The sequence below is a fragment of the Astyanax mexicanus genome, chromosome 1 (genome assembly GCF_023375975.1).
Source record: "Astyanax mexicanus isolate ESR-SI-001 chromosome 1, AstMex3_surface, whole genome shotgun sequence".
Classification (NCBI taxonomy): domain Eukaryota; kingdom Metazoa; phylum Chordata; class Actinopteri; order Characiformes; family Acestrorhamphidae; genus Astyanax; species Astyanax mexicanus.
In genome coordinates this window covers 10,334,324-10,356,264 of record NC_064408.1, presented here as the reverse complement: position 1 = coordinate 10,356,264, position 21,941 = coordinate 10,334,324, and the positions used below count along the sequence as shown (strand labels likewise).

The window sequence follows — 21,941 nt, the reverse complement described above, 5'->3', positions numbered from 1 at the left end:
TTTTATTGAGGCATTTCTTGTTTTTTTTCTGTTATAGCTTTTGTTTGAGCAGTGCAGCAAGGCAGTTTACACAGATTGAACATTTAATATATTTTTTTAATACTGTTCTTGGAGAGAGTTCTCAAAGTATACAAACACACACAAACACACACAGTATCGCCATTTTAATGCTGGATACAGAGACGGCTGATTCAATATGTGGATTATGAGGTTATTTTGAATGGTGGTTATTTTAGCTATTATGTTAAATAACCATTAATAAAAATAACGTACCTGTTATTTTGGTGTAATAGTTATCAATCAGTAGTATCCCTTGCAATTGTACAAATGTAGTCTGAACAATGTACAGCAGCATGTTCTCCACTCTCTCCATGAAGTTCATCTTATCACTGAGATGGCCTTGGGAGGCTCCAGCAGGTACATATGAAGGTGGAACTGGCAGCTGACCACACAGTCTTTCATTAGTGTGGGCAAACATCAGTCTATAGGACAGAATACGGGGCAGGTCGAGGATCTCAGCCAGTAGATCACTGCACATCATCACAGGATCAAACAGAACTGCATCAAAGTTTGATGCCTTTAGTGAAGCTATAAGCTCTTTATTGAGAAGCATTCCATCACATATTGCCATGCCAAAGCGCTCCATATCACTCCACATGTTCCAAAACAATAACGCAGTCTGGAACCCAGAGGTTCCTTCATTCATCCAAATATTAAAAAACATAAGCCAGAGGGCTCGAGTCTCTTCCTCCTCCATGCTGATCTTAAAAATAATAGTTTTAAAGTTCTCCTTCTGTGAGAACTTGATGGAAGGAGTGGCACTGTGGGTCAGAACAGTCACACTGTGGTTCCGAGCCACCAGTTCATCCACTATTACCCTCATGTTGATCCAGTGGCTGTACTCTGCAGGAATCACCAGAATATTTCCACCCAGAGTTAATCCAGATCCACACAGCAGCAGCAAAGCTACCAAGGGGAGCACACAGCTGGATCCCATTGTTGTAAAGTTATAGATATATATTGTCTGGTTCTCTACTGTTAGTTAACTCACTACAGTATAGGTGCTGCCTGAAGCTTATCTTCAACCCAGCACTCCCTTATTATAAAGGAACTGTATATGCACTCTGAACTGATCCGAGATAAAGAACATGGGTGGGTGTGTCTGAAATGCACGACATGCTGTCTACTTAGACAGGATTCTAAGGCAGGAAAGGTCGGGATGGGTTTGTTTTGGCTCAATCTAAGCTCTACCACATGCTCTTCCCACCCAGGAGCTTCTGGCGGTAGGGGAGTCATAGGCAAAATCCATACACTGTGTTATCTAATCGTAAAACTAGAGCGTTAATAATCTGCAGGTTAAAAAATATAGATAACCAACAGCTCATGAGTGGAAATTGCTCCTTAATGTATTTTTTCGCTTAACATTGTTACACTTTGACTAAACACCATTACACCTATAACAAAACACCTTCCCTTAACACTATTACACCTTTACTCAGATTCACAGTCCAGAGAGACAACAATGGGTCCTCCACGTCTTTATGGTGCCTGTTTCAGAAGTTAAGCACACATCTGTATAAAGCCTTCAGTGGCTGTCCCTTCAAATTTCGTGATTCTGCGCAACTTAAAAAAGACAAATTAGAAATATGAACGCAATCTGCAGACATACACCATTTTTGTAAGCAGAAATAGGTTGCAATTGCATCCACTACCAATACTGGATCTATTTTTTTTTTCCAACAACAAACTATTTTAAAATTGGCTTATTTATGGGGGACAAATAGCGGACCTATTTTGCACGTCGTGTACACCCTCTAACTATAATAAAACTGATATTAATGTGGTTATGATCTATATCAGTGGTCCTATATACTAGTGCACTAATAGTTCCAACTCAGCTAAATCGTTCTACGTGTGAAAGTGTAGGCAGCAAGTCATCAAGTGATCCTGCGTTTGAGACGCACCCTGTCTGTGTTTGTTTTTCAAAGAAGCTCCACTCCCACGCAGGAAGCAGTGACGCAAAATCTAGAAGATAGCTGTCAAAATTAAAGTCCCGCATATCAACTGTATACCAAGCTCTTAAAATTACTACAATCTTAAAGGCGCTACAGATCTTTATATATTACAAGAAAATGATCCCACTAATAAAGTAATAAATGGAGCTAAACGGATAAAATCCTTACAAAAATATATAAAATATATATAAAAAATATACAAATAAAATAGTATATAAAATATATCCACTAAAAAAAGGCAAAGAAAGCATATCTGTATATTTTAGTTTTTCTTCATTTAATGAAAAATTTAAAATCTTCGTTTAATGCAGTATAAAAACAATTATACTTTAGCTATGGATTTGTCTGAAATGTACGACATGTGTGGTTTATTTAGTTTATTTTTATACATAAGTCTAAATAAAAAAAACTGCTTTACATGCTACTATAAAGAAATTCAACTGTATATGAAGTGAATGAAAATTAAAAGATCTTTAAAAGAATTACTAGGAAATTATCCCACTAATGAAGTGACCAAAATGTATTTAATTTTACTGTCAATAATTTTTAATATTGATACATGCAATATAATAATAATAACAACAACAACAACAACAACAACAACAACAACAACAATAATAATACGTTTTATTATTATTATTATTATTATTATTATTATTATTATTATTATTATTATTGTGTGTTGATATGTCTTATACTAAATAATAAAAACCAAAAACCTTAGCTTAATTTAGCAAACTCTCAGCTCACAGTAGCAGCAGTAATGCTAGTTAGTTTACAAAAAAAATATTTAAAAAATTGTTTTTTCTTTGCTTTTTTTGTAAAATGCTTTATTCTAATAAAAGGAATATCCTATAGAAATAGTTAGACAATATTTTTACTTTGTGTTTTTAGTTTTTTTTTTTCAGCTCTATTTATCCATATTGGTTTAAGGGCTTACTCGTGGGCTCCCTCTAGAGGATCATAATTTTTATATATATTAGGGAGATAAGAAGTGGGCAGTCTCTCCAAAAAAAAAAAAAGTTATTTCACAGCTTGATGTGCTCCGCCCATATCCTTTGATCCAGTTCGGTGCAACAGTGCAACAGTGTATCTACTCTCTACTGAGTTCAGAGATTAGTCTTTACCTGGATGGCAGAAGTTGATGGCACACCTAACCACTATGGGATCTGGCTGTGTGCTCCCCTTGGTAGCCTTTCTGCTGCTGTGTGGATCTGGATTAACTCTGGGTGGAAATATTCTGGTGCTTCCTGGAGAGTACAGCCACTGGCTCAACATGAAAGTTATAGTGGATGAGCTGCTTTCTAGGAACCACAGTGTGACTCTTCTGACCCACAGTGCCACACCTTTCATCAAGTACCCTCAAAAGGAGAACTTCAGATATCTGGTTTTTAATATCAGCAGGAAGGAGGAAGATGTTAAAGTCATGTGGAAGAACTTCATCAACGTTTGGATGAATGACACCATCTCTGGGACATTATCCCTGTTCTGGAATACTATGTTTGATTTTGAGAACTATCTGGAGACAGTGTGTGAGGGAATGCTGCTTAATAAAGATCTCATAGCTTCACTGAAGGAGTCAAACTTCGAAGCAGTTCTGTACGATCCCATGATGCCATGCAGTGATCTGTTGGCTGAGACCCTCAGCCTGCCCAGTGTCATGTCTCTCAGACTCAGTCCAGCCTATGTTATGGAGAGGTGGTGTGGCCAGATGCCAGCTCCACCTTCCTATGTGCCTGCTGTTGCTTCACAAGGCCATCTCAGTGATCAGATGAACTTCATTGAGCGGGTGGAGAACATGGTGCTGTACATTTTTAACACAGTAGCTTTCAGGCTGCAAGTGATGCTTACCTTTGATAGGTATTATACTAAAATAACGGGTAAGGTTGAACCACAATAACAATAATCACTTTTAATGAATGTGTTCAGCTGCTTTAATTGAGTTTCACTCATTGCTGATTGATTACACAGTATCAAGGATTTAAGGAGACTTTATTGTAATTCGCATCACACATGGTACATGAGGTGGAACGAAATTGTGATCTTACTCTCCAGTTTACACCAAAAGAGTTTGTATGTATGGATGAAATTATATAAAATAAAATATAAAATAAAATATAAAATAAAATAAAAATAAAAAAAGAACAGAATAAAATAGATATCAAGATAAATACACAAAAATAGGGAGAGTAAGCAGGTAGCAGCAACATGAAGACCAGAGTGCAAATTCGCTGTAAATGTGACAAAAAGGTACCACTTTAAAATTAGACTACCTTTATTAAGGGTTCATAAATGGTTTACAACTAGTTTATTAATGGTTACTTATTAGGTTGTAAATGCCTTAAAAAGGATTAATAGATAGTTATAACACATACATAGAAAGGGCAACGATATAGATGGCTGTGGATTCACTATTTGGCAAACAACAGGTCTACGTACATTTCTACGTATGTGTTATAACTGATTATTAATGATTTTTAAGGCATTTACAACCTAATTAGTAACCATTAATAAACTAATTGTAAACCATTTACTAACCCTTTATACAGGTAGTCTTATTTTAAAGAGGTACCCAAAACAAATATGGATACAATTAAATTAAAAATAAAAAAGGAACAGAATAAAATAGAGTAGAATAAAATAGATATAAAGATAAATGCACAAAAATAGGGAGAGAATGCAGGTAGCAGCAACAGGAAGTCCAGAGTGCAAGTTTGCTGCAGATGTGACAAAAACTGAATAAAATGCACACACAAACACAGATACATGTTTAGTGCATGTAGAGAAGTACTACCAAAAGATAAACATGATAAACATGAACTTGTTTGCACCTTGTTAACTAATGCCAGGCAGGCGTAGGCTAGGGGGGTGTAATGCCCCCCCATCACTTTTGCTGCTTAGTACTGTTTAATATCAAGACTTACAATACCAGTCAAAAGTTTGGACACACCTTCTCATTCAGTGTTTTATTTATTTCTTTAAATAAAACAAGTAAGGGACACATAAGGAATTATGTAGTAAACCGTTAAATAAGTGTTTAATCCCTTGGATCCCCTGACCAAAACCAGATCAACTGTGATGGGTGGTTGGGGATGACCTGGAGCGCAACGAGAAGGAAAAGCAGCTTTATATCCCCCATCATAGGTGATGCCACAACATTGAAAAAGATTGAAAACTAGCACACACCTCCTCCGATACATATGAAGGCAGCCACCGCCTCTCTTCCAACTGCTGCTGATGCAGCATTGCTGAGTAGCATCACAGTGCGCTCGGAGGAAAGCGCAGCAACTCTGTTACAATACATCAGCTCACAGATGCCTTTTGCTGATTGACATCACTCTTTGGCGTGATGAGGGGAAAGAGTGCCATCTACCAACCCAGAGAGAGCAAGGCCAATTGTGCTCCCTCAGGACTCTGGGAGCTGATGGCAAGCTGCATGCTCCCGATCATAGTGGCAGAGCTTTAGACCGATGGACCACTTGGCACATGGAAAAGCAGCACTTATTCCTTTAAGATGCTGAGAAAACAATTCCAGGTGACTGTGCCTCATAATGACAGAGATTAAAATACAAAGAGTGTGCAGAATCGAAAGTATAAAACAGATACTCTTTTTTTTAACACTTTTTGTGTACAGAATAATTCCGCATGTGTTCCTGTATATCTTTAATATAGTCTTCAATATTAAGTTTACAATGTAAAAAAAAAACATAAAAGAAAGATAACACACTGCATGAGAAGAGGTGTGTCCAAACTTTTGAGTGTTACTGTACTGTGGTATTATTTTAAGGCCATATTGCCCACCTCTAATCCAAAGTCACATGATTTTTCTGTTTTTGACAGGCAAACCCACAGTGCTGTGTGACGCTTTGGGTAAAGCCGACATCTGGTTAATCAGAACTTACTGGGACTTTGAATATCCACGGCCTTTACTGCCAAACTTCAAATTTGTTGGTGGATTGCACTGCAAGCCGGCAAAGCCACTTCCAAAAGTAAGAACTTCTATTTACCTCTATTGGATGTTTCAATGCTTGAGTTATACATTAATATGTTGGCACATAATAATAAAATGATTATATGTACAAAGGCCTTAATCTTGACCTTTATTACAGATTTTTATCTCAGTAATAAACTGCCCTATTAGCCCTAAGGTATTGTATACAGACTGATTAGGCATTACATTTAAGGACAAACTCAATTATATGTGGAGCTAAAAATTGACAATAAGCATAGAAACCAAACGTTTGGACACACCTTCTCATTCAATGTATTTTCTATATTGTTGATTCATATTAAACACATGAAAACAGGGACACATATGGAATTATGTAGTAAACAATAAAAAAAAAATCCCCTGATCTAAACCTGATGAACTAAGATTCGAAGTGATTTGGGATGAGCTGGAGCTTCACAGCGTGTTCAGCACCTCCAGGAACTCCTTCAAGACGCTGAGAAAACTATTCCAGGTGACTCTTCCTCATGAAGAGACTGAGATTAAAATACCAGTTTGCAGATCTGTAAATGTGCTACTTAGAAGAATCTAAAGAATAAAACTGGTATATTTAACACTTTTGTGTACAGAATAATTCAGGTATTCAGTGTTCCTATATAGCTTTAATACAGTCTTCAATATTAAGTTTACAATGTAAGAAATCATAAAAAGAAAGAAAACACATTGAATGAGAAGAGAAGAGGTGTGTCTAAATGTTTGACTGGTACTGTATACACTTATTTGTGTTAAAAATAGCTGTGCTTTTTGGTTTTGTAGGAGATGGAGGAGTTTGTTCAGAGCTCAGGGGATGATGGGATTGTGGTGTTCTCTCTGGGTTCTATGGTAAATAACCTCCCCAAAGAGAGAGCGAACACCATCGCTTCAGCGCTCGGACAGATCCCACAGAAGGTCAGACACTGGAGCACTGAATGTTTGTTGATTATCTCTATTATTTATCAAATTATTCGAGCTTATTTACAGAATGTGTTCATTAGCCATTAGCACAAAGATTTGACTGACAGCATGAATTTGTATCTCCTCACTCCTGCATTAATATTGAGTTGACTTCATTGTGTTGCTTGTTGAGGCACGTTGTCATTGTCCTCCTGGCACTCTTTTAGAGTAAGAATGTTTTTTTCTCTGCTGATTCTGAATATTTGTTATAGTTAATATGGTTGTTTGGTTTGTTGTTAACTAGGGTTTGATGGTATGTGTATTCTTTACGAACCTTTACGGTACGTGGGTTTGGTTCATATAAATGCACGCAGAATACAGGGCAGTCTGTAGGAAAAACTCATGTTCACAGGAGTGTTGCACCTGTCACTGCGCTGAAATCGTGCCCTGCTATAGGAAATGAATGGTTGCCTGTCGCTTTCTAGTGTGAACGCAGGGTTAGGCGCTCGTACTGTCTCTCTCTCTCTCTCTTTCTCTTGTGCGCACCTCTCCTATTACTTACTCTCTCTCTCATTGTCTCACTCTTGCTCATGCCCTCTCTCGCACTCATGCCTCTCTCTCTTTAGTAATACTCTTAAAAAATAATTGTAGTTTAAGCAGTTAATGTAATGCTGTTGTTTTTGTTCTTAATAAAGCCCCATACTCAGGGTCATTATTTGTTTGTTCCAACAAGATCCAAAAGATGGAGCCTCTCATGATGACAGTAGGAGACCAAAAATATGGTTATAATTAAGTTCCATTGTTATTATGAAGTTCATAAAGGTGAGGCGATACAGAATGCCTAGCCTCTTAATTTTGTCCACCAATTGTACCGAAAACGTACCGAACCGTGGGGTTTATACTGTGATGTGAACCCAACCGTGACTTTTTTCTACCGTTACACCCCTGTTGTTAACACGGTATAAATCTCTTCACTAGTTTTCTCTAATATTACAATTTCTGCTGCTTTATTACAGGTGTTGTGGAGATACTCAGGAGAGAAACCCGATACTCTTTCTCCCAACACAAAACTCTATGACTGGATTCCCCAGAATGACCTACTAGGTAAAGAGCAGCTTTATAATATACACTTGTGTTTAAAAGGTTTAAATCTCTTGTCATATTAATACATTTTCATAATATAGTTTACACTATATTGCCAAAAGTATTTGTTCTCCATCCAGATCATTGAACTCATTAAATTGGTTCAGATCACTCTTCTATGTCCACAGGTTTATAATAAAAGCAGCAGGTAGTCATGCAGACTGCTTCTACAAACATTAGTAAAATAATCTTAGGAGCTCAGTGAACTCCAGCACTGTGGTACCTTGATAGGATGCAGCACCTGTGCAACAAGTCCAGTCGTGAAGTTTCACTACTCACTACTAAATATTCCACAGCCAACTGTCAGTGATATTATAACACAGTGGAAGAGACTGGGAATGACAGCGACTCTGTGCTCGGTCAGTGTAAAATAACAGAGCGGGGTCAGCGGATGCTGAGGAGCATAGTGCACAGAGTTCACCAACTTCCTGCAGAGTCACTACACCAATCAGTACACACCTCCAAACTTCATGTAGCTTCAGAGTTCATCACTACAAACCTCCAAACTTCATGTAGCTTCAGAGTTCATCATCACTACACTCCTCCAAACTTCATGTAGCTTCAGAGTTCATCACTACACACCTCCAAACTTCATGTAGCTTCAGAGTTCATCACTACAAACCTCCAAACTTCATGTAGCTTCAGAGTTCATCACTACACACCTCCAAACTTCATGTAGCTTCAGAGTTCATCACTACAAACCTCCAAACTTCATGTAGCTTCAGAGTTCATTACTACACACCCCCAAACTTCATGTAGCTTCAGAGTTCATCACTACACACCTCCAAACTTCATGTAGCTTCAGAGTTCATCACTACAAACCTCCAAACTTCATGTAGCTTCAGAGTTCATCATCACTACACACCTCCAAACTTCATGTAGCTTCAGAGTTCATCACTACACACCTCCAAACTTCATGTAGCTTCAGAGTTCATCACTACACACCCCCAAACTTCATGTAGCTTCAGATTAGTTCATCACTACAAACCTCCAAACTTCATGTAGCTTCAGAGTTCATCATCACTACACACCTCCAAACTTCATGTAGCTTCAGAGTTCATCACTACACACCTCCAAACTTCATGTAGCTTCAGAGTTCATCACTACACACCTCCAAACTTCATGTAGCTTCAGAGTTCATCACTACACACCCCCAAACTTCATGTAGCTTCAGAGTTCATCACTACACACCTCCAAACTTCATGTAGCTTCAGAGTTCATCACTACACACCTCCAAACTTCATGTGGCATGGTCTGCTTTTGAAAAACTTTATGCCTCTCCTGGTGCACAAATTCAAGCAGTTTAGCTTGGTTGTATGGCTTGTGATCATCCATCTTCCTTTTGATTATTTTCAATTTTCAGGTTTTCAATCTGGTAAAATCAAGGGAAAAAAACTAATTCTGTCAGATTTTGACTCGCGTCTGATTCTTACAGGACATCCCAAGACCAAGGCCTTCATCACTCATGGTGGGACTAATGGAATCTATGAAGCTATTTACCATGGTGTACCGATGGTGTGCATGCCACTGTTTATTGACCAGCCAGATAACGTATACCACATGAAAACCAAGGGAGCTGCTGTTATATTGAACATTGACAAAATTGAAACCAAGGACCTGAAGGAGACTCTCACCGAAGTCATAAACAATCCATTGTGAGTTGATCTGGTGCTTTCTTTTTCATTTTTATTTTATGTACGCTTTTATTTTTTGCTACACATTTCTTATTGAAACGTGATAGACCCTTCATTTTTTAATGCTGGAAGCAATAGTGTGATCAGCCCAGCCTCAGGTTGCAGTGCTGTGTTTAAATAAGGGCTGTCCATGCTGTTTACTACACAGCTCTGGAAAAAAAAATAAGAGACCACTTAAAAATGATGAGTTTCTTTAATTTTACCAATTTGAAAACCTCTGGAATATAATCAAGAGGAAGATGGATGATCACAAGCCATCAAACCAAACTGAACTGCTTGAATTCTTGCACCAGGAGTGGCATAAGGTTATCCAAAAGCAGTGTGTAAGACTGGTGGAGGAGAACATGCCAAGATGCATGAAAACTGTGATTAAAAACCAGGATTATTCCACCAAATATTGATTTTGGAAAGCTCTGCGTCTTTTTTGTTATGTTACCCGTTTCTCATTTTTTATGTAAATAAATGCTCTAAATGACAATAATTTAATTTGGAATTAGAAAGAAATGTTGTCTGTAGTTTATAGAATAAAACAACAATGTTGATTTTAATCAAACGTATATCTATAAATAGCAAAATCAGAGAAACAGATTCAGAAACTAAAGTGGTCTCTTAATTTTTTCTAGAGCTGTATATCTATGCTAAATATATTTTTATAGATATTTCTGTATAAGTAACTTAATAAAGGCCAAAATAACAAACAAAACAAATAACTACAACACAATTAACTAAACCTGAAAATAAAGCTAGGAGAAAAATCTGTTGAAAAAGTAGAAAAATCATTTAATCTCATCAACAGTGGAATAATTATGTTTATCACACTCCCATCTTCACATGAACAATTTTCTGTTTCAATTTTCTATACCTTTTTTGCATTACCCGTCTTCTTTTAGGTACAAAGAGAGCGTCATGAGACTTTCTCGCATCCACCATGATCGTCCAATGAAGCCACTGGACGAGGCTGTCTACTGGATCGAGTTTGTGATGCGCAACAAGGGGGCCAAGCACCTGAGAGTCGAGGCCCATAACCTCACTTGGTATCAGTACCACTGCCTGGACGTTATTGCCTTCTTGCTCTCAATAGTCGCTCTGGTCATCTTCATCTTTGTCAAAACGTGCAAGTGGCTGTTCCGTAAATGTTGCAGAAGATCCTCCGCCAAGAGCAAGAAGGAGTGAATGATTTGGTGCAGATTAGTCGACATAATCGACAATATTATTTATGTCCACTAATTGTTAAGTTGTAACTGCAGTGCATTACACAAGCAAAAGTGGGGAGTTTGTGAAACAGGTGTGTTGTTTGTGAAGCTGTGTGTCAGCAAAAAACACAGTGAATCTGATATTTTCAATTCAGATCTGGGCCACTTCAGTATCCGATTCATGGCAATGTAACTTTTTTTCTGGGAGTCTTTTAAAGATTAAAAATAGTCTTAAAAGTAATCATGTAACTAATCGGTAAAAAAAAGGAAAAAATCTGATTAGTCGACTATCATAGCTCTATTCTCAACCCTGGTCATGGGGGCCCACTGTCTTGCACTCTTTAGCATATATGGGTAGACGGCGCTCTCTCCCCACATCACTAAAGGGTGATGTCTGCAGCACAGAGCGTCTGTGAGCTGATGTATCAGAACCAAGTCGCTGCGCTGTCCTCCGAGCATGCTGTGATGCTACTCAGCAATGCTGCATCAGCAGCAGTTTAAAAAGAAGCGGTTGCTCACATGTATCTGAGGAAGCATGTGCTGTTCTTCACCCTCCTGGTGTGTTGGGGCATTACTAGTGATAGGGGGAGTCCTAACGAGTGGGTTGGATAATTGGCTGAGCAAAATTGGGGAGAAAATTAGAACTAAAATTATTAAAAAAAGAAAAAGTGGACGTGTTAAAGCAGGAAAAGTTCTGGAATGTGCAGGGCAGTGGGCCCCCAGGACCAGGGTTGAGAAACACGTCATCAGTGAAACACAGTATCAGTGTTACTCAACTAGGGCTGCAACAATTAGTCGACGTAATCGACAATATTGATTATGTCCGCTGATTGTTAATTTGTAACTGCAGTGCACTACACAGAGGCTACATTTACACCACAGGTAAAAGTGGCCCAAATCCGTCAGGTATGTCGTTTGTGTTGTAACGCGGGGGATGAGACGGGAGGCGGATTTAAATGCGGGTAAGAACAAGACTTTAATAAATAACAAATAAACAAATAAACAAACAGGGGAATAACGAATAAATATATATACATAAACAAACAGGGAAAACAAACAAAGAGCTAAACTAAACAGATAAGTACAAAACAGGGCTAGGGATATATATACAAAGGATAAATACGAAAATATATACAAAATAAACAAAGAAACAAACAGGAAATAAACGTGACTAGAAATAACGTGAATGACAATAAACAAGAGCGAGTAAATATGAAACGTGGAGAAAGCAATAACGTGACGTGACAGACAACGGGGGAAGGTGCAAAGACCGACGGCTAAACATGGACTGAACTGTGCTATAAATAGTAACAATAAACACTGAACACCTGGGGAAGGGGCGGAGCTACAAATTACACACACGTGATGGAAAAGTACTGGAGAAACACACTAGGAAACTGGGAAAACACAGGAAAACATAGCGAGGGCGTAACATGTGTGGCTGTGTGTGAACAAAAAACTCAATTCTGATCTGGGCCACTTTAATATGTGATATTAATATTCAATACATACTGTATATCTGATTCTTGGCAAAGTGACTCTGTCTAAATAGGCAGATCTGAATGCTGAGAGTCACACAAAGATTGTGTGAAGTCTCATGGAAGAAATGCAACTGTGTTGCACTTTTTAGCGCTTACCTTGTTCCCGAAGTACATGATCCAACCAATAACTTGATTAACAGCCTATTAATGAGTTAAAGTGGATGTGTTAAAGCAGGAAATGAGCAGGGCTTTGGGCCCCAAAGACCAGGGTTGAGAAACACTGGTGTAAATCATGCCTTATCATAGGTTTAAACACTAGGATGATGCATTATACTGTAAATCTTTGCTGTCATCACATGCAGCAACCTTGTATCTTTTGTTTTAACATTTTTTACTCTGTTATATATATATAACAGAGTAAATATATGTATATATATTGTATATATATATATACAATCGCCTTATATGTACTCCAGTTCCCACAGTGCACCAGTTGATCATCTGAACCTGGACCATGGCATCCCAGGTGGTTGCTTCAGTGTTGCTAAGGTGTATATGGTGGTTGCTATGGTGTTGCTAAGTGGTTGCTAAGGTGTCTATGGTGGTTGCTATAGTGTTGCTATGTGGATGTTCGTTTATTGCTAAGGTGCTGCTATATGGTACAATTCAAACTTGGCTAATAAGGAAATGGGGAAAATCTGTCCCAAGATTTTATTAAAGTCGCACATCAGATCATCAGGTTCTTAAATCATAAATTATGAAGCTATGGTGAAAATGATGTTTTTCATAGCTTGAAAAATGGGACTGCTAGATATATTTGAAAGTTGGGCCCAACATTTCCAGACAAGGGAGAATTTTGCACTTGCACTGTTTATTTAACACTATGGGTCAGTTTCCCAGACTGGGATTAAGCCTAGGCTCGGCCCACACAGTGTTTTAAATGGAGATTTTCCAGAGGTGAAAAAAGTACAGAAAAATTGTAATTAAGTAAAAGTACCTTTACTTTGCTAAAAATCTACTTGAGTAAAAGTAAAAAGTACTCAATATAAACTGTAATTTGAGTAAAAGTTACATTGTTACTTTTAATTTTTTGATGTAAAAAATATATATATATTTTTTAATGAACTATTATTTCACATAATAATTTGGATCTTTCAGGCAGTATTTGTTCAGACCACACCAACATTTTCAAGAACAAGTGGTATAGGTTTCTATGATCCATTTTTTCTTTACTGTTAAAAAGTTATGGTCATATACGTGACTATAAACTTTTTTTTTATATAGTTTTACAGGTCATTGTTATATTTTAACTTGCAATTGCTGTGCTTTAACTGCTATTTAAATGTTTTTTTTAACATTCAAGCAGATTGTTTATGTTAAAAATACTACATGCTTTCGCAGGTTTGATGTGGAAGTTTTGAAAGCTGACAGCTCTGACCGGCAGGGCACATTTTGTATTGCCTCGTTATTCCACGCGTGAGCATCCTTGCGCCGGCGCATCCGCACCAATTATTATTATTTTTAATTCACACAATTGTGTTTTTCCCAGCATTTTATTTTTTACTCAGTAATTGGGAGTTTTCCAATGTAGCAAAGTAGATTACTTGTGCCAAAATGCACTTGAGTAAAAGTAAAATGACCTATTTTAAAAACTACTTTAAAAATTACAAATTACTCATAAAATCTACTCAACAACAGTAACTTGAGTAAATGTAATTCATTACTTTCCACCTCTGAGATTTTCCATTAAAATGCAAATATTGTCTGCAACTAGGCTTAATCCTTGTCTGCGCAAGCAACCCTAAAAAGTGTTGATTTAAGACACTGGCAAATTTACTGTGTAGACTAATGTGACTCTCAACTGCATAAAAGTATTCTTTTCAGGCTCAGTCTGTCATGGTAGGGGTGTGGGAGGAGCCAAGTGCGGAGATATAACGAAAAGGGTTTTACTATAATTATGTGTGCATCAAAGAAAAAGGGGAACATAAACAAGAGAATGCCCTTTCGGCGAAACAAAGCTAACTAAATAATGCCTCTGTTTGAAATAAAATAAAGACAGAAATAGTAACAGAAATTCAAGAAAATTAAATTATTTTCTTTTCTTCTCAGCCTTGCAGGCTTTCCCTTATCTTTTCTTTCTTGCCTGGCAAGCTTTCTTTTAATTTCTGTTCTCTTATTTTGTTTTCTTTTCTTCCTTTTCTTTTTCCCTTTTCAGCCTTGCAAGCTTTCTTTTATTTCTTTTCAGCCTTGCAGGCTTTCTTCTTTTATGTATTTATTTATTCTTTCTTTTCAGCTTTGCAAGCTTTCTTTTATTTTATTTTATTTTATTTTTCTTTTTAGCCTCGCAGGCTTTCTTCTTTTATATATTTTTTCTTTTCAGCTTTGCAAGCTTTCTTTTTCTTTTTCTTTTTTTCTCAGCTTTGCAAGCTCTCTTATTTCTTTTCTTTTCAACCTTGCAGGCTTTCTTTTATTTTTTCTTTTCAGCTTTGCTCCGTGGAGCTACCGTTTACCGGTCACAGGGCATGAAGTCTGCGACATCAGTCTGCTGGAAGCTCGCCTTTTTAAAGACGGTACCACAGCTGAGGCTGATGACGCGTGATTGGCTTCAGGTGGCCTTAATGATCCCTGTTCTAATGAACTCTCAGCCGGTTCCCTTCTTATCACCTTGGTGGGTTTATGGCGGCCTCTGGTGGCCGCTGCGGGAACTGGCTGAGCCCTAACACAGTCATGAAAATAAAGCCTGGAAATAATTTAATTCTTCAAGATTTTGACTTATTTTGTGACATAATTTTTTTTTTATAATAATTTTTACTTTTGTGGAAATAATTGCTTTTTATTCAGTATTTTATTTTTTGATCATTTTTGCTTATTTGATGTAACACTGATTTTATACACTGGTGTCTTATACAATTGTTAATTGTACAAAAAGTGTTATTTTTAAATAATTAAATGTTATTTTATTTTGTGTTCTGTTTATTGTTGATGCAAAAGTTTGTGAACTGCTGCGTGTTCTTGTGTGTGTGTGTAAAACGAGTGTTGCCAAGATAGCAATAAACGTCTTGACTGATGATGTCTGCCTAGGTTAGTTCCAATCAGTGGCGCACCTGTGTTTTCCATTTTCAAGATAGCAATACGCCATTCTTTATAACATTAGTGCTCAATATGACTGAGTGTTTGGTCCATTTGAAGCAGGAGCCCCTGCTGATTGTAGCTCTGCTATAGAGGAGCAGTTTAATTATATGACATCTGGCTCCACCCTGAGGCTGAGGTTTACAGTTCAGACAGTGAGGGATTTCAGCTTCAGTATGGAGAAGGAACATCCACCCATAGGGCAGAGGGCTTGTGGGAATTCTATGTCTGTTGCCTGTATATCTATGAGATAAACCTTATTGCTAAAAAAATATATCTTTTCTTTCTTTTTATGATTGGTATATATATATTTATGATGTATTATTATATTGTAAATTTAATATTGAAGAATATATTAAAGCTATACAGGAGCAATTAATAGCTGAATTATTCTGTAAACAAAAAGTGTTAAACTAGAATATGTTTTATATTTTAGATTCTTCCAAGTATCACATTTATCTTTGAGGACAGATCTGCACACTCTTTCTGTTTTAATCTCAGTGTCTTCATGACAGAGAGTCACCTGGAATAGTTTTCTCAGCGTCTTGAAGGAAGGAGTTCCTGGAGGTGCTGAACAATAGTTGCTGATTTTCCTTCACGCTGTGAAGCTCCAGATCATCCCAATTAAATCAATCACCTCAATCTCAGTTCATCAGCTTTAGATCAGGGGAGGACTTACACTTTTTTTTACTGTTTACTACGTAAATTCATTGTTGTTATGTCTTCAATATTAATCTACAATATAGAAAAAAAAAGAAAGAAAATAAGAAAACATTAAATGAGAAGGTGTGTCCAAACTTTTGACTGGTACTCTACTCTGTGTATTGCTTGTTTACTGTTTATATTGAATATTATGTATAGTCTCTCAATTATATACCCAATGTCTGTATACTGTTATAGTACTAATGTCAGTACTTCACAAAATAGGTTAGATTTTTGAGTCTTAATCCAAAATTATATTATATAGTAAGTCATTAATATTTAAAGTTTAATTATTTATGCTTACCAAGTCAAAATATTGATAAATAACAAGTAATTTGTTTTTAAATTTTAAATGACTAAAAAATATTCCAAATACACATAGTTATTAGTACTGTAAGTCAATCTTTAAATAATACGTGATACGCCTCACTTATCACATATACTGCTCTGGAAAAAATAAGAGACCACTTAAAAATGATGAGTTTCTTTGATTTTACCAAATTGAAAACCTCTGGAATATAATCAAGAGGAAGATGGATGATCACAATCCATCAAACCAAACTGAACTGCTTGAATTTTTGCACCAGGAGTAAAGGCATAAAGTTATCCAAAAGCAGTGTGTAAGACTGGTGGAGGAGAACATGATGCCAAGATGCATGAAAACTGTGATTAAAATCCAGGTTTATTCCACCAAATAATTGATTTCAAATAATGTTTTCTTTGCATTATTTGAGGTCTAAAAGCTCTGCATCTTTTTTTAGTTATTTCAGCCATTTCTCATTTTCTGTAAATAAATGCTCTAGATGACAATATTTTTTTTAGAATTTGGAGAAACGTTGTCTGTAGTTTATAGAATAAAACAACTATGTTCATTTTACTCAAACATAAACCTATAAATAGCAAAATCAGAGAAACTGATTCAGAAACTGAAGTGGTCTCTTACCTCTATTTGACACATACTACAGTTTGTACTTCTATAACTACAAAATGTCCCACAGGACAAAAACAGACCAGCTATTATTTGGGTGGTGACAGGCATTGGAATGGTGGTGGTGTATGAGGGGTTAGTGTTTGTTGTGCTGATGGTACAAGTAGATCAGACACAGCAGTGCTGCTGGAGTTTTTAAACACCTCATTCCTGTGACCACTCATGAAGAACTAAAATAGTTTTTTTTTTGCAGGGTTCAAAACATCTGGCACCCCCACAACCTCCAAGTTAAGAGCCCCTGGAACTACAGAACGACCAACACAAACTGTGCAGCAACAGATGAGCTCATGACTTATGACATCTACAAGCTGGAGCAGAAAAACTCGATGACATGTCATAAACATGACAATTTAAATTATCAAAATTGTATTTTATTTAACAAACAACTTGTACAAGAAGACATGGATAAAATCCCTGATATCAAGAGAAGTAATTCATAAAACATTTCTTAAAATGATTCATTCATTAACCATTTGTTCTGATTACTGAAGATCTTAGAACTTGCAGTCACTGGCTCCCACAGTAAAACAGTGTAAACTTGTGAAATGTATCGCAAACATTTTGTCGCTGTCATGCAAAAACCTTGGATTTTATTCCAATATATTTTGGAGCAACTCTATTGGTCCATTAAACAATACATTCTTATAATGTATAATATAAAGAACGACTGCCAGCCAGACTCACAATGTCAACATGTTGAACGTTTTTTTTTTTTTAAATAATTTTATTTCTTATTTTCTCCCCAATTTACACGGCCAATTACCCAACTCACTCATTAGGACTCCCCCTATCACTAGTGATGCCCCAACACACCAGGAGGGTGAAGACTAACACATGCTTCCTCCGATACATGTGAAGCCAGCCACCGCTTCTTTTCGAGCTGCTGCTGATGCAGCATTACCGAGCAGCCAGCTCGCTCGGAGGAAAACGCAGCAACTCGGTTCTGATACATCAGCTCACAGATGCCCTGTGCTGTGAACATCACCCTAGGACTGATGTGGGGAGACAGCGCCATCTACCCACCCGGAGGGAGAAGTGCCAATTTTGCTCCCTCTGAGCGCCGGCAGCTTGATGGTAAAGCTGCATGAGCGGGGGCTCGAACCTGCGACCTCCCGCTTATAGTGGCAGCGCTATAGACCGCTTGACCACTCGGCGCCCCACGTTGAAGGTTTTTACATAACAGCAAGGATTTAATGTATAACACAGCTTTTTGGTCTATGAACCCATAAAGACAAGACATCACACTCTTGTCTTATACAGTGATCGGCTCTACATCATTCACTCCTTTTTGCTCTTGGCGGAGGATCTTCTGCAACATTTACGGAACAGCCACTTGCACGTTTTCACAAAGATGAAGATGACCAGAGCGACTATTGAGAGCAAAAAGGCAATAACGTCCAGGCAGTGGTACTGATACCAAGTGAGGTTATGGGCCTCGACTCTCAGGTGCTTGGCCCCCTTGTTGCGCATCACAAACTCGATCCAGTACACAGCCTGGTCCAGTGGCTTCATAGGTTGATCATGATGGATGCGTGACAGCCTCATCATGCTCTCTTTGTACCTGAGAGATGAAAGGATATACAGATAAATCTGTTTAGGTCATGTGAAGAAAATCCACAATAATAAATTACCTATAGCTATATAGTAAATACCTTGGATAGACCTTATTTAAACACACCAGGTCTGAGCTACGCAGATCAACTCCAGTGAAAGTTTGGTGCACCAAAGAGTAATTCTGCTTGTTTGCTTAGAATTTAAAGCTCAGATTTTTTATCTTTGCCCATAGTTTTTGATGCAGTGTTCATTAGATTTCAGTAGGCTACTGACTACTTTGCCTACTAATAGGAACTAAATACCACAGAGACTACTAAATCACTATTGTAAAAGCCTTACAAATGCATTTAAACCTAAAATGTCATCCAATAAGGGAGTGTGGTTATTTCTCTTCAAACTTAAACCTGTCTGGCGAAAAAAAAAAAAAAAAAAAAAGGATGTGAGCTCTGCGGTACAGTTAAAGAGCTCCGCGCGACAGTAGGTGACCTCCGTTTGACAGTCAAAAAGCTCCACGAGACAGTTAAAGAGCTCCACGCGACAGTGCTCTTACTGTCCCAAAGATTCACAGCCCTAGTAAATACTGTAAGTAAATCCAACACGTTTCATAGGCAGTTGTACTAATCCCTTAGCTCTGTACTGTATTAAAAAAATGTTCTGTTATGGTTAGTTAAATTACAAGTAATTTAGGAAAAAAAAACACAAACCATAGTCTTAATATGACTGGTTGTGGTTTGCACTTATTGTTTGCACTATATAATATATACCTAGAAAAGTTTTATTTTTATAGAATCAATGTGTGAGAGAAACCAGTCTGTTAAGTTCGTGTTATGATGATTCTAGAATGATGATTCTTTGACTCTGGATGAGTTCGGTAAAATTTGTATTTGAATGAATAACCTCATTTGTCCACACCATCAAGCTCCTTCCAAATCTTCCCCAATTCAGTGAACCCCCCCTTAAATTCATAACACTAAATCAATGTAGCTCAGTCAAACTAGGCTCACTCTAGAGAAGAAACAAGGATGGTTAAAATAAAACATCTACTGCTTCTCTGAGCAAGACTCTATGGGCGAGTTCCAGTTGCACAAGTCCAAATTTCATTTTTTTGGTCTTGATTAACTCTGATGGATTTGGCAATTTCAATTTTCCACACCTTTTAACAGTCTTTTTTTTACTTTCCAGTTTATTATATACGACTATGGCCTCTTTATAATCAAGCCCCCTGATAGTTCTATTGTTTTTGGGTATCCCTGGTTGGACTATTCTACACACAGAGTGATCTATGTCAAGCGTTATTTCTTTTCTTGTTGATGATTATAACTTACAGCCAATGAAAACCCAAAAATCTGAATTTCAGAAAATTAGAATATTATATAAGACCAATTGGAACTTTTGGCAGTGTTGGCAGTGTGCCAAATCCTGCTGGAAAATGAAATCCACATCTCTAAAAAAAAAGTTGTCAGCAGAGGGAAGCATGGAGTGCTGTACGTTTTTGTGGGAAAACAAAACTGCACTGACTTTAGACTTGATAATAAAACACAGTGGATCAACACCAGCAGATGACATTTCTCTCCAAACCATCACTGATTGGTGGAAACTTCACACTAGACCTCAAGCAGTTTGGACTGTGTGTCTCGCCACTCTTCCTCCAGACTCTGATCCCTTGATTTACAAATGAAATGTAAAATATACTGATGATCAGTGATGGTTTGGAGAAACATGTCATCTGCTCCACCCCCCTACCCCCATCAACTCACGATGGATTGTTAATGACTTCAGTGAGAGCCTCCTTCAGGTCTTCAGACTTCATTTTATTGAAGTCGACTGTAACAGCTGCTCCCTTGGTTTTCATGTGGAGCAGGTTATCCGGCTGGTCAGCAAACAGCGGTATACCGACCATTGGGACACCATGATAAATAGCTTCATACAGTCCATTTGTGCCACCATGGGTGATGAAGGCTCTGGTCTTGGGATGTCCTGTATGAATCAGACGTGAATCATTGTATTAGGGATTATTTTAATAATTCAATAGTTATAGTAATTATAGTGGACATTAGGGCTGCACGATATATCGTTTAAGCATTGTCATCGTAATATGCATGTGCACAATAGTCACATCGCAGGACGTGTGATGTCACTTAAGGCAATTAAATCAAACACGTCATGTTGCAATGGATGGATTCTTGACACAAGAAGTAGATACACAGCGCTGTCTCTGTGTCTGTGTGAGTGACAGGCTGCTGCTGCCTGAGAAGCGAGAGGAAGGGGCAGGAGTAAACACGAGGTAACCGCATGGCCTCCATCCACATGGTTGGGCACATGCTTGAAAACGCACGTGTTGGAAAGCTGTGCACCTCAGTCCAGCACAGTTTTGCAGTGCAGATTTTTCCAGTTACAGCTGAATTCACACTTTTAATCCCAGAAAAACGTTCTTATTTACCTTTTAAAAGCCATTTAAATGCCTAATTAAAGCGGGTTACTGTTGTTTTGCTGTTTTCCTTTAGGTTTTGAGTTGAGATCGGTGCTGACTCAGCTCTCGATTAGTTCGGACGCGAGACAGTGCGAGGGTGGGGGCGGGGCTGGTGACGTCATGAACCCATATCGTGCAGCCCTATTATATATGTACAACAATATAATACTTAATATAATGCTTAAAACAATATATTACTTAAATATGATGAGTAATATAAAACAGTGTACAAATGTCAAAGCTGCTCTTTACCTAGTAGGTCATTCTGAGGAATCCAGTCATAGAGTTTTGTGTTGGGAGAAAGAGTATCAGGTTTGTCTCCTGAGTATCTCCACAGCACCTGTGATAAAACAACACATAGTGAAAAACTTTATACTGAATTAATCCTAAAACCATATTAACCACTTCAAATATTCAGAATCAATGGATTAAATCATTTGAAACTCCTTTTAGCTTCTTGCTTTAATAAACAACATTGGAAAAATCAACTTTTTTAAAAGTCTTTTTAAAATCTGTTTTGAAAGATTCAACAAACATTCATTGGTCCAGTCTCTGACCTTCTGTGGGATCTGTCCGAGCGCTGAAGCGATGGTGTTCGCTCTGTCTTTGGTGAGGTTCTTTACCATGGAACCCAGGGAGAACACCACAATCCCATCATCCCCTGAGCTCTGAACAAACTCCTCCATCTCC

General features: G+C 37.6%; 2 protein-coding genes and 1 long non-coding RNA gene across 30 annotated transcripts in view; 1 reads left to right on the top strand and 2 right to left on the bottom strand.

Moving 5' to 3' along the window:
- ugt2a5 (UDP glucuronosyltransferase 2 family, polypeptide A5) overlaps positions 1–21,941 on the bottom strand; it is an 85,352-nt gene that overhangs the window by 14,528 nt on the left and 48,883 nt on the right. For 13 of the 28 annotated variants that reach the window (XM_022665807.2, XM_022665802.2, XM_049465515.1 and 10 more), the window contains 4 exons: positions 21,809–21,940; positions 21,504–21,591; positions 20,539–20,758; positions 17,577–18,788 (listed from right to left, as the gene is read on the bottom strand). The exons of 12 other annotated variants lie outside the window; for them this stretch is intronic. In XM_022665807.2, the coding sequence (XP_022521528.2) occupies positions 18,506–18,788; positions 20,539–20,758; positions 21,504–21,591; positions 21,809–21,940 (723 nt within the window). In that variant the 3' untranslated portion in view covers positions 17,577–18,505. Of the gene's footprint in view, positions 1–273; positions 1,121–17,576; positions 18,789–20,538; positions 20,759–21,503; positions 21,592–21,808; position 21,941 lie in introns of those variants that run through there. 3 more of the 28 variants (XM_022665790.2, XM_049465712.1, XM_022665794.2) reach the window with 3 other exon arrangements.
- Positions 3,093–16,205, top strand: LOC103045960 (UDP-glucuronosyltransferase 2A1-like). The gene is made up of 6 exons (XM_049465404.1): positions 3,093–3,895; positions 5,856–6,004; positions 6,781–6,912; positions 7,914–8,001; positions 9,476–9,695; positions 10,625–16,205. Exons 1-6 carry the CDS (start codon positions 3,160–3,162, stop codon positions 10,905–10,907), a joined length of 1,608 nt encoding a protein of 535 aa, XP_049321361.1. The 5' UTR covers positions 3,093–3,159; the 3' UTR covers positions 10,908–16,205.
- On the bottom strand, positions 8,250–9,439 carry LOC125782448 (uncharacterized). The gene is made up of 3 exons (XR_007425139.1): positions 8,906–9,439; positions 8,663–8,822; positions 8,250–8,622 (listed from the first exon to the last, which is right to left on the bottom strand). It is a non-coding gene; the product is annotated as an uncharacterized LOC125782448 (long non-coding RNA).

Coding starts and splice junctions, on each gene's coding strand:
- LOC103045960 (XM_049465404.1), top strand. CDS start 3,160: ATGGCACACCTAACCACTATGGGATCTGGCTGTGTGCTCCCCTTGGTA. Junction 3,896..5,855: donor GTATTATACTAAAATAACGG/GTAAGGTTGAAC, acceptor TGTTTTTGACAG/GCAAACCCACAGTGCTGTGT. Junction 6,005..6,780: donor CGGCAAAGCCACTTCCAAAA/GTAAGAACTTCT, acceptor TTGGTTTTGTAG/GAGATGGAGGAGTTTGTTCA.